The sequence below is a fragment of the Aquarana catesbeiana genome, linkage group LG12, assembly GCF_042186555.1.
Source record: "Aquarana catesbeiana isolate 2022-GZ linkage group LG12, ASM4218655v1, whole genome shotgun sequence".
Taxonomy (NCBI): domain Eukaryota; kingdom Metazoa; phylum Chordata; class Amphibia; order Anura; family Ranidae; genus Aquarana; species Aquarana catesbeiana.
The window spans coordinates 90688480-90701535 of NC_133335.1; the positions used below are offsets into that span (position 1 = coordinate 90688480).

A 13056-nucleotide genomic window follows, 5' to 3' on the forward strand; every position below is an offset into this window, starting at 1 on the left:
ACTTTCATATCAGGTGCTCCAGTAAATGGGAATCTTGCATGATCTGTACCGCAATCAATAGAGCACCAAGTTCGCACATCACTGAGGTCAGTCGCAGAATCATTGCTGTCGTCACTTTCCGTGTCTGATGATGAATTTCCCCACGAATCACTATTGCTCAATTCTGCAAGTGATTCTAATTCGCTATCGCTGTTTTCAAGCTGGTCATAAACCGGTCATAAACCGGTCATAAAACCTTTTGATGTAGAGGCACGCTTTTTGAATGCCATGGTGACAAACTGAGGTCAAATGATTTGATACAGTAATGTAATCCAATAAGATTACAATGTATTGTGTATGTGTTGTGTTTTATACTTTTTGAAATTGCCACCGGGTTCCGCCCCCATGCGTCGCAACGCTCGAAGGGAACAGAACCCGGAACACAGAGCATCGGGCGGAGGACACAGCGGGAGTACATTGCGGGATCCTAGGGACAAGGTAAATAACCTCTTCCTGGATCCTGCGATGCAATCCCGAGTTTGGTTCGGGGGTTACCGCTAGTGGTACTGAAATTTAACCCTAGGCCACACTCGGGAATGCCACCAAGGAGGTTAAGGTGATTTTAAACGATCGACTTGTAAAACAATCAATTCGGTTTAAAATAGAAATGAAAGGCAAAACTTTTTGTATAGATATAAAAAACAAACATTATAAATACCTTTTTTTCCTTTTTTTTTTTTTTTTTTTTTTAAGTGATCACCTTCTCTCTGTTCTCAGCTGCATAAGTTCTGGGGGGAGGAGAAGCAGCAAAACACTGAGCTTCCCGGTGAATGGTTGTGCAGCGGGGGGGGGGTGTCAGGACAAGTCTGATCATTGGAGGAGAGCACACTGAGTTCCCAGTATAGCTGGAGAACTGACCATGGTGTGCTCTCCTGCTTAGTGGGGTCAGTTTTTGATAGGAAAGCAGAGGGACTGGTATTAACACCAGGGATTTCACACAAATGAAGCAATACAAAGAGAACAGCATACTTTCTCATAAAAGTATATGGTACAGCAGGCACATATCAGGAATATGAAGTGTTAGGGTAACAAACGCTTTAAGGACAATGAGGGTAGTCATATAAATCATACTTATGTGCCAAACAAGGATTTATTCACTAATCACCCTTTTCCTTTAGTGTCCTTTATGCAAGCAGAAGTTGAAGACTTGGCACTAAGTTTATTCTACATGGAGAATATGAGCCGAGATGTGGCTTCAGACATCTCAGTGATGAAACGTGTCATGAAAAAGTCTGAGGCAGAAAGGATTCAAGCAGAGGTGGAGAAGAAGAAACAGGTCTGGCAGTCCTAAAAGTGTTCTAGATTTGCAATTGCTTGTTGTGTACCTGCTTGTGTCGACAGTCTTTGGGCTTGCATTGATGACATCATTTTAACATGCTTCTGAGATTTTAAATTTATTAATGAGTGCATTTAACCTGCACTTGGCCTCTTTCTGATCCACAGTTGACCTGCTTCTAGGGGGGTCCGCATTCCCACAGACTTAAATGGGAAGGCAAAACCAGCTTAAAGTGCACAAAAGGCCATCAACACAAGCCCTTAGGGTACTGTCAAAATAAGCACTGTATTTTTTTTTATTTATTGTTTGCAAAAGCTTTATTTTTTATTTCAAGATCCAACAGGAAAGTAGAAATAAACATACATGACAAAACAATAGAGGGTACACACTCAGATACACAGGCACCCTATGCAACAACGTGTTTTTTTTTTTTTTTTTTTTTCAAAAGATTTTATTAAGTTTTACAGATGTACAAAGTATACGTGACATACAGCTCACACAGTAAGTTTACAAAAGCTGAGAGCATATGTATAATTTCCATAGTAATCTACTCGTTGAGGATGGACAGTAAGTCAATTCTCGGCAATGAACATGTATTTCAGAAGTAACTAGAATTCCTCGAACTGAAGCAATAAGTAAAAGATAAGATGATGGTTCTAGAGGGTGGGATCTTAAGAACAGCAACGGTCACATCAAGATTGTCATAGGCAATACCCGGTTCCATTCACCCCTAACGGGACCATTACTGTGAATGGGTCGGGAACTGAAGACGTTAAATAAGGTGGGGTCATCAGCTAAAATGTGATGTGTATGGAAATGCAGATCCACTTAGTGACCTGGTTTGTTGCAGACAGGTGTCAGGGAAGGCAGGAAGACAATGGTGGCAAGCAGCTTCTATCACAAGTAAAGAAGATGGAAGTGTATATTCAAAAGGGACCTTGTCTAATATGCCTGTGAGAAGGTGGGGATATGTCTCTGAACGGAGTTGGAAATGGGTAAGAGAGAGGGACAGGGGGTAGGGTAGGCGGCACAGCGGAGGCAGGGTTTCAGGGTGTCAAGGCATATGTGCTTAAAGTGGTGTCTGTGAGGAAGTGTTAGGGGGAGTAGTCTGGGGGGGGGATTGACGGAAGTGGAACCAGCTTGCCCAGGTGGTGTTAAATTTGTTAGTGTTATCATTGGCTTGGCTAATAATTTTTTCCATCTCAGCTATTTTATCTACCCTCCGGATCCAGTCGGAGACCGTGGGGGGTGTCGTATTCCTCCAAAGAGCGGGGATGCATAAGTTGGCTGCATTGACTAAATGTATGGTGAGTGACTTTTTGTAGGATCCTGTTGAGACTGAGGTGTGGTGGAGTAGATATCTTTCAGGGGTGAAGGCGTGTGTATATGAGGATATTTGAGCAATCAGCCGATGGATTTCCTTCCAAAACGGCTGTATGAGATTGCATTCCCACCATATGTGCAATAGGGTGCCCTTGGTGGAGCTACACCTCCAACAGGTTGGGGGATGGCTGGACAGAAGTGATGGACCTTATCGAGTGTTCTATACCATTTAGAGAACAGTTTATATCTGTTCTCTTGCGTGGAAATGTTTATGGACCCCTTGTGCATGAGGGTGAAAATGGAGTCCCATTCCTGTGCAGAAAGGTCCAGTGACAGGTCTGTCTCCCATTGTCGAACTAGTTTGTCTTGTTTGACTCTATGTTGTGAGAACAGGAGGGAGTAGGTGGTGGCTATCAAGTGATCTTGGGGTTTGTTATCAGAGCAGAGGAGTTTCAAATGGGGTGCGGTCTCTGCTACAAGGGTGGTCCCCTGTATGGGTTTGGAGGAAATGTCGCAATTGAAGGTATTTGAAGAAAGGTAAGTGGTAGTTAGAGAGTGTCGTGGTGAGATCTGTGTGGGAAAGTAGCGAACCGTTTTGAAAACAGCAATGGGCCCTTGTTTGAGTGTTATCCATAGCCAGTGCGGGGGTTTTGGACATTAGGCCCGGGGGGAATTCAGGGTTGTTATCTATAGGTGTCATGGGGCCCGGAGCTGGGGTTATGTGAAGTGTCTTGCATACCCGTTTAAAAATCGTTAGGGTGGCGCCAATGAATGGGTGGGACGAGAAGGCTTCAGGTATATGTTTACTATTAACCCATGGGGAGTTGACAAGCGGGAGATTCGCGAAGGAGTCTTCTAGTACTACCCACTCTTTGCGCAGACGGTGTTTGTGCCAGTCAATCACTCTAGTCAAGTGGCAAGCCCAATGGTATTTCGGGAGGTCTGGGAGTCCCAGGCCCCCTAGTCGTTTGGGAAGAACTAGTCTGTCCCAGTTAAGTCTCAGTTGTTTAGATGCCCATATGAATGATCTGCAGATATGTTTGTAAGATGAGAAGAATGTTGGTGGTAACCTGATTGGTATGGCTTGGAGGAGATAGAGGATTCTGGGTAGTACGTTCATCTTCAATATATCGATTCTGCCCAGCCAAGAGAAGGTGCCAAGGTGCCACTTTTGTAGGTCTTTTTGGAGGGACAGGATCATGGGAGCGAAATTACTGGAATAAAGATTCCTCAGGTCAGTTGTGATCTTAATTCCAAGGTATGAGATGGCTGAGCGTTCCCAACCAAATGGTAAATTAAGTTTACAGAGGTCAACCGTATCGGTGGGTAGGGTAATGTTAAGGGCTTTGGATTTATCAAAATTAATTTGCAAGTTGGAAAGGGTGTGGAAGAGCTTGAAGTCGGCGAGAAGGTTGGGGATAGATGTGATGGGGTCTGTCAGGAATAGTAGTATGTCATCCGCATAAGCGGCCAGTTTGTACTGTTTGCGATGAATATCAACCCCCTTGATAGTGGGGTTGTCTTTGAGTTTGCGTAACATGGGTTCAAGGGTTAGTATAAATATAAGCGGTGACAGAGGGCACCCCTGTCGAGTTCCATTGGATACAGAGAAGGCGTCCGACAGTCCGCCGTTGATCCGGACCCTAGCTGTCGGGGCGGCGTAGAGGGCTAGAATCATTCTGAGCATGCTTGGCGGCAAGCCTATCGCCTGAAGGGTGGCCTCCATATAGTCCCAAGCTACCCTGTCAAACGCCTTCTCTGCATCCAATGAGAGAAAGAATCCCTTTGTAGACGTTTTCGTGAGCCAGTGGTGTATGTTCAGGGCTTTGGCGGTGTTGTCCCTCGCCTCTCGACCCGGGACAAAGCCTACCTGGTCAAGTGAGATTAAAGATGGGAGGAAGGGTAATAGTCTGTTTGCTAATGCTTTCGCGTAGAGTTTGAGGTCTACGTTTAGTAAGGAGATGGGGCGGTAATTCGTCACTCAGGTGGGATCTTTGTCTTTTTTGGGGATGAGAGTAATGTGAGCTGTGAGCATTTCATTGTAGGTGTCTGTGGAGGGGGTCAGAGCGTTAAGGGCTTTCACAAGCTGTGGAAATAGAAGGGATGGGAAGGATTTGTAATAACAAGTCGAGAGGCCGTCAGGACCGGGGCTTTTACCTGTCTTCATTTGTCTTAGTGCCGCAGAGAGTTCGTCCGTTGTAAGAGGGGTGTCTAAGGAGTTCGCGTCTTCTGTAGAGATCGGGGTAGGTCCGTATTGTTCTAGAAAATTCAAGAGAGCGTTTTTTCTGTTCAGTGGGACGTCAGTGTGCTGATTTGGGGACAAATTATACAGTTTGGTGAAGTATTGCACGAATTGTTTTGAGATATCATCATTTTTCACGAAAGATTCCCTAGCCGCGTTAAAGATTTTATGAATGGTATGCGAGGCCTTTTTGGATTGGAGTGCTCTAGCTAACAGTTTGCTGGATTTGTTACCATATTCGTAGTACAATTTTTGTGTTAGCAAGAATTTACACTTCAGTGTTTTGTTCAATACGTCCAAAAGTTCCTCTCTGGCCTGTGTCAGTTCAGTTAGCGAGGCCATTGCGGTGGAGGCTTTGTAGGCCTGTTCTAGCTTGTGTATACGTGCGGTGAGTTCGGTGATGCGTGCGTGTTTTAGTTTATTGCGGTTGGCAGCTATAGACAACAATTCCCCCCCTAATGACACATTTGTGAGCATTCCAAGTGGTCACGGGGGAGACGTCAGTAGTGGAATTAATGGCAAAGTAGTCGGTTAGGCGTTTAGTCAGTCTGTCCATATTTAGCTCATCCGTCAGTAGGGAGCTGTCTGGGCGCCATATATGCGTCTTTGTGGACCTTGTCGGTAAGTGAAGGGTCATAGAAATAGGGTTGTGGTCCGAGAGAAGGGATGGTTCAATGGTGGCTTTAGTAAGGTTATTCAGATCATTCTGGGAAAGAAAGAAGTGGTCCAGTCTGGTATACTTATCGTGTGGCGGCGAATAGTACGTGTAATCCTTTTCCTTGGGGTGCAGTGTGCGCCAAGTGTCATGAAGAAGCAGATTACTTCGTTGAATTTTGATAGCCCGTAGGGCTCCGTATGAGATGGAGGAGGACCCGTTCGAAGTGTCTATCGACGGGTTCAGTGGGATATTGAAATCACCGCCGACGATAAGTGTTCCAGCCTGGAAGCTAGCTAGTAATTGTAGAGTCGTCTTGAAAAAGGGCACTTGGCCTGTGTTGGGGGCATAGATGTTCGCAATAGTGTATGGTAATTGATGTATGGTGCCTTTTATAAAAAGGTATCTGCCATGGGGGTCTTGTACCGTGTCAGTTATCTGGAGCGGGCAGTGTTTTGAGATGAGGATCGTGACCCCTTTGGATTTTGCCTCCACATTTGAGGCGTGAAACGCCATGGGGAAGTAGTTACTTTGCAATTTAGGGATAGAGTCTGTACGGAAGTGTGTTTCCTGTAGGAGCGCAATATGTGTTCGAGATTGTTGGAGGGAGAGTAGTAATCTCGAGCGTTTTTCAGGGGTATTAAGACCTCTTATGTTCACCGAGTGTAATTTAAGTGATTGGGTTACGGGAGGTAAAAGACCCTGTGTTGAGGGTGAGCGTGTCGTATCTGCCATGATAGGGGAGTAGGGGGGAGGAAGGTGGGGGTAGGTACGTTGAGGTGAGCGGTCGATGTATAGATATATTGTGTTTTACACACGTGTGATCAGTGAGAAATGCACCGATGAGGAGTGGAACCCTGTGTCCACTGACCTCCTTAACTATAGATCGGTGGGGTACAGAACTTGCGTGGGAAGTCACGCCCCTGAGGGGATGTAGAGACCCACAACAAGCCTGTGTGGGAGGTGACCTAAAACCAGGCGCTGGAGAAGGAAAAGGGAGTTTGTGACGAAGGTGGATACAATGTCCTCCGCCACAGGATGATATGAAGCAGATGAATGAGGTGTGTAGCTTCATGATATTGTTTAGGCGTGAGCGATAAGGACTTTAGGAGGCTAGCCTAATTTCGTCTATCAACATGTGCACCCTAGGGTGCTGAAATTCAACAGAGTATCAAAATAGGGAAACAATAAAAGATTAATACAAACATGCCCTTGGGTGAAGCGACTTCAAGTGCTGAGTACGAAGGTCCACCAGTCCCCAGACCAGCAATGGGGTGAGGACTGGCGTCGGCTACAATTTCTCAGAAAGCACCTTGCCTCTCCCACCGAGGTGAGAGTCGGTGTTGACAAATTAGGGATGGAGCCAAAAACAGCATCTTGAAATTGATTTTCCCAAGGCTAACAGAATCAATCTTGATAATGGACTGCTCAATAAAGTGGCGTCACATTTTGGGGTAACCAGGAGGATTAACCCGGATCTAGAACCCAGAGCCTGAACTTATCGTCATAACAGATAGCTCAGCAGGTATAACTTGCCAGTAGGCGAGGAGGCTGCAACACAAATGGAAAGTCTACCAGTTATTTCTTGTTCCTGTACGTGGGTGTGGGGCTCACTGCGACGAAGCGTGTCCAGCATAACGTTCAGCCGGTGGATGGAGTGAGATGCCCTCCGTAATGAGGTAAGTCTGGAACAGTTGGTAGGCAAAGGCCGGTGTTTTGTCCAAAGCAAGACCGGGGCTGCTGGGAAGGTCCCAAACGTGTCCGTTTGATGGGGAAGTGTGCAGGATCCATATTCAGGGACGTGGTAGCCATAGCTGATAGGAGCTCCTCTCTGCAACGTAGCGACGTACCGCGGCGGTCTGCGTAGGCGCCCATTGAGACGCAGGCGTACTGTGGTGCCAGTTTGCATTCTGGGTTTTGTAGTTGTGAGGGAGGGAGAGTGCATTCGGCTGGAGCCCAGCTAGAAGGGGCGTGGACATCTATCCGAGCGGACTTCGGTTTAGGTCTGAAGGGCGGTGAGTGGGAGTGTCCCATGAGCGAACAGTTCTCGCCTCGTAGCTTATGGTAGGAAAAAGTTCAAGGAGGCGCAAGGACAGAGGTGTCCGCCGGTGTCGTCACAATATAGCTAGAGTGGGCTTCCAGAGTAAAACCCAGTGAAGGGCATATAAAAGAATAACGAGAAAAATGTGTAAAACGAAAGATATTAAACTTATAACGGGATTTTGAGATATAAACTGGAGGTAGCAGGCAGTGTTGTTCATGATGAAGACAGAGCGACGTCTGCGAGTGGAAGAGCTGTGCATATCAGACATGCCTGTGACGGTCCCTTCTAGGGCCCCTGGATCTCTGCGAGAGTTCAGGGCTGTTGGCCCGGTAGTTGGAACGGTGTGAGGTATGGCTTCTGCGCGATGAAGGAGATCTTGCCCTGCTGAGCGAGGGTGCTTGTGTATCCATAGGATCCTCTCTCATCATCTCCCGGGTGGGAGGCCTGGGGCGAAAGGCTGCGTACCAATTGGGTACCGGCACTGATGGGATGCCGAGGGTGGCGCAAAAATGGGGTAGGTCTTCAGGGACCTTGAGGATGGCTGTACGGCCATGGGCAGAAGCTGTGAGGCAAAAGGGAAATTTCCATTTATAAGCTATTTGTTTGTCCTTCAGGACCTCCAGCAGGGGTCTGAGGTCGCGCCTGTGTTGGAGCGTGATTCCAGAGAGATTTTGGAAGATTTGTACCTGCGTTCCCTCATACAAGATCTGTGATCTGCCCCGCGCCATTTTGATAATGTCCTCCTTAAGTCTAAAGTCCACAATGCAGCAGATTATGTCCCGTGGAGGATCGGTCTCCCTGCCCTTAGGGCGTAAGGCACGGTGAATACGTTCCATGGCTATCGGGGTTTGGGTAGGGCGGTTGAGGAGATTGTTAAAGACGGATACTACTGCTGTGGAGATTTGCTCTCCTTCAACTGACTCCGGTAGGCCTCTGATACGTAAATTATGCCTTCTGCCCCTGTTATCGAGGTCTTCGAGGTGCCTCTGCATATCCCTCATCTGCCTAGTGTGAAAGTCAATGTCTTCTGTGACCGACTGTATAATGATTTCCTGACTTTCTGTGACCTTTTCTACCACCTGTACCCTGTCATTAAGCGATCTGAGTTCAAGCTTGAGGTCAGATATGGCCGCCGACAGGGTTCCCTTGATGTCCTCTGCTATGGAGCGGAGGTCTTGGATGTTCAGGGGCGGGTGGGGCCTGAGTTCTATCCCTTCACCCCCTTCTGGAGAAAGCAGTGTTTGAGGCGGCAGTACTGACTGATGTTGTGGTTGCGAGGGCGGCTGTGAGGAGTGAGCCGGCATGTGGCGGGAGGGCGCCATGTTGCCTCTGCCCGTCCGGAACATCTCAGGGATGTTCTGCCCCTGTGTCCTGGCCAGATCTCTCGGGGATCTCGAGCGCGATGCCGACGAGTTCCGTGATGCTGTCCCCATAGTTTAGTGTGGGTGCGGTGCGGTGGTACCTCAATATTTAGGCAGCTTTATCCTGTGGCGGACGGAGCTCCGGGATTAGGCGACTGTCTCCATTCCAGGTCAGGCCACGCCCCCGCAACAACGTGTTTTACATTACAAAATCAAGAACAGGTACCATAGACATATCAAAATAATTCCAAGTCATCATCAAACAACCAACCAAAGGGAAAACACCATGCCTATAGGTAAACAGCACAGGGGTGTCCCAGTGGGACTAGGCCACCGCCGAGCACCCTGAGAGGCCAAAGGTTTTGACTTATTGTATCCAAATGGAAAATAAAGGTTAACCAAAAAAGAGCAAGTGAATACATAGCTATCAAAACTTAAGTCTTTGGGCCCATCTCCCCCAACCCAACAGCACTGTAAATTTTAACATAGAAATAGTAAAATTAGCTTAAATGTTTCTTTAATTAGAGAAGTATTGTTCAAAACGGGCATTTTGTAGAGCTTAAATTTTTTTTTGCCGTCACAGGTAGAATCTTGTAGGCTGGGTCATTAGCAGGTTTGTATGGTGATGAGAGCTTACTGCCATAGAGCCCTGTTTCCATTCACCTTGGAATTTTAGGTGATTCTGCTCAACTTGGGCTGTACTCATTGGAAATCATGGGGTAGGACTTGTCATGTGACTTTGCAGTCCCAAGTCGCAGGACAAATTGCACAAGTGGAAACAGAGCCTAAGTCAGTTGAAAGTCTGCTTGGGCAGCAAATGGTCTTTCCAAACATAGGGCACATAGCTATGTCTGTGCAGCTGTGGAACTTTAATTGTTTTCAGAAGATATGGGCATTAGGCAAACATCTGAAACAATAATACATGATGAATCAAGTCAACCAAACCCAAGAATAAAAAAGAATCACGTGGCTTGTGCATGCATAATGCCTGTGTAATGTGAGTGTGTTTTTTTTTTATCTATATTAGATGGCTTTCTGTCTTTTAAAAAAATAAATACATTTTTCTTTTTTCCCATGATGGTTTGTATTCTCCTTTGGAGAAGTACAGATTTTCTTGACTTTTCCTTGCTTCCTTTTTAGGATATGTTTGTGGATCGTCTGACTCGAGAAGCAGACCGGTTGCGGGAGCAGATTTCTCTCTATGAAGCACAGCTTGCTGCTCAAAGAGAAGATACGAAAGCAGCACGAGCAGTAGTGTCAGAGGTCGATTTTTACCCTTTTCAAATGTTATTACTTTTTATGCCTATGCTTGACAAAATCAGAACACATTATTTTCACCTTAATTTATAGGCTAATATGGAAATTGAAGCAATTTGTCTAGAAAAGAAGCAGCTTCTTCAGCAGTGGAATAGCAGCTTAATTGGAATGACAAGGAGAGATGAAGCCTATTCTGCCATCCAGGAAGCTCTTAGGTTTGTATGTCTTAATGTAGAGCTCTGCTGTGTGCCATATCGGAACTGAACTCCTAGGCACAAATTACATTTTGCTTGACATTTTATCAAATGACCAATGTTGTGCTGACATAAAACCCCTCTCCTTAGTGTTTTATTTTTTAAATTTTTTTATATATTAGATTTTATTAGATATTTTGCAAGGGTTACACACAAAGCACATAGACAGGAACAACATATTCCCATTTATCCTTATGTTAAAAGAACAGTGATTAAAAATAATCTCTAAATCAATTCATACAAGCTCGAAATAGTCAGTATAGGTGTCTATTTCTACCTGTTCTTCCCTATTCTCTATATTGTGCTATCGAGTGTTCCTCTTGGATTAAAATCTACACCAGAAAAGTAAATAATGAGATAAAGCAGGAAAAAGAAAAAGGGAAACTTCTTGCATGGGGCCTGGGTATATAGAAAGTAAAGATATTTCTGGAGACTTCTGATAAGGTGTGCCAATGACAGAAGAGCAAATTTGCAACACAGACTCCCAAAATGCGTTAATCTGAGGGCAGGTCCACCATATATGGAGCATTGTGCCTACATCTCTTCCGCAGCGTCAACACTCCTCAGGATAAATCGGAGATATTTTATGTAGCTTCGGCAGGCATCTATACCATCTCGTTAATATTTTATAATTCTTTTGCATAGAAGTTGAAGAGCTAGATTTAAAAGTTAACAAGAAAGCCTTTTTCCATTCTTCTCCAGTAATCATATGACCCAATTCTCTCTCCCAGTCTCTGATGTAGTACGGGTCTATGGAAAATGCATGAGATAGTAGTACATATTGTATGCCCCCTGCATAGAGACTCAAATGAGGTTAAGTCTCTATGCAGTGGGCCCGTTTTTGATAGATCTATATAATAATCTTTGAGCTGAAAATAGTGAAACCACTGTCCCGAATAATTGCTCTCAGTAGTCATTATATTAAGCGCCTGTAGTCCTTATGACGTAAGGGCTTGTAAAATCGGGGAGGGAGCTGACAGTGTCCATCATAGGAGCCTATCTGACAACATAACCGGCAAAAATTCCGGGTTACCCATAATTGGGGTTAATGGGCCTGGCACTGATGAAACACCCCACCTTTGAATAGTCCGGTCCCAAACTCTCAATAGAGATTGGGTCAGTGGTTAGAGTGTTTGGATGAACGTGACTCAGGCACAGTCCATGGGAGAGAGGTCAAAGGAACAGCTGCTATTTGCTGTTCAATGGCTACCCATTGTTTTGTTTGCCCACGATGAAACCCATCCAATATTCTGGTAAATACTGCTGCTATATAATAAAGTTCCATATGCGATAAGCCTGCTTCCCCCCTCTGTTGTCCGCTTTACTGAAATATCATAACAAGTCTGGCTGGAGAATTCGGTTATAGATACCTAAGTAAGCCAGATCCTAAAGACCGAGAGAAAGCCCGTGGGAGAGCTATTGGTAGTGACTGATATAAATACAGGAATCGAGGTAGAATATCCATCTTACATTTCCCTGCGGCCCTTGACTGCAAATTACTAATCGTGAAATTAAGCATGGGAAGATAATTCAATTCATACATTTTTTTCTTCTGAGAGGGCAATATTCATCCTTAAGTATTTAACAGATTGCGATTTTCATTAAAATGAGAAATCATTTTCTAGCATTCTTTTTCCAGTATTGGTAAAGTAATATTGAGACATCGAGATTTTGTGACGTTTACTGTGAAGTTTCTATATGATCCAAATTGTTCTAATTCATAGATAATGTTTGGAAAATCTAATCTTGGATTGGATACATATATAAGTAAATCATCCGCGAAGATGCTGAATTTATATGCAATACTGCCTACCTGTACCCCTTGGATTGAGGGATTGGACCGTAAAGCAACCGCCAGGCATCCCTGGCGTGTCCTGTTAGAGATTTTTACAGGCGAAGATAATGTCCCATTAACCTTTATCCTTGCAGATGGGGCAGTATATAAGGCCATTATTTTCTGTATAAACTCTACCAGGAGACCTATTTGTTCCAGGGATGCTACCATAAACTGCCAGTCTAATCGATCAAAGGCCTTTTCTGCATCTAAACATAGAGGACAGAGCAGCTCTTTGATCTCTGAGCATAATGTATCAGAAGACTTGTCTTTAGGATAATATCACAAGCTTTCCCTGTTGGCTACAAATCCCACCTAGTCTAACTCTATTAAAGAGGGGGATCACAGTCTGTAGACGAATGGCCAATAATTTATCAAAAATGTTTAGGTCCACATTTATCAGAGAAATGAGCCTATAGCTAGAACATTGAGTAGGATCCTTTTCTGCTTTTGCTGTGAGAGTGATATGTGCCTCCTGTGCTTGTTTAGTAAATGGACATTCTGGCTTAACCACTTCAGCCCCGGAAGGATTTACCCCCTTCCTGACCAGAGCACTTTTTACAATTTGGCACTGCGTCGCTTTAACTGCTAATTGCGCGGTCATGCAATGCTGTAACCAAACGAAATTTGCGTCCTTTTCTTCCCACAAATAGAGCTTTCTTTTGATGGTATTTGATCACCTCTGCTGTTTTTATTTTTTGCGCTATAAACGGAAAAAGACCGAAAATTTTGAAAAAAAATGATATTTTCTACTTTTTGTTATAAAAAAAA

At 44.8% G+C, this 13056-nt stretch overlaps 1 protein-coding gene across 1 annotated transcript in view; it reads left to right on the forward strand.

Moving 5' to 3' along the window:
* CCDC40 (coiled-coil domain 40 molecular ruler complex subunit) overlaps window positions 1-13056 on the forward strand; it is a 176271-nt gene that overhangs the window by 100772 nt on the left and 62443 nt on the right. Inside the window, exons 7-9 of the mRNA XM_073608199.1 lie at window positions 1158-1315; window positions 10081-10203; window positions 10291-10412. Of these exons, the coding sequence (XP_073464300.1) occupies window positions 1158-1315; window positions 10081-10203; window positions 10291-10412 (403 nt within the window). The remainder of the gene's footprint in view (window positions 1-1157; window positions 1316-10080; window positions 10204-10290; window positions 10413-13056) is intronic.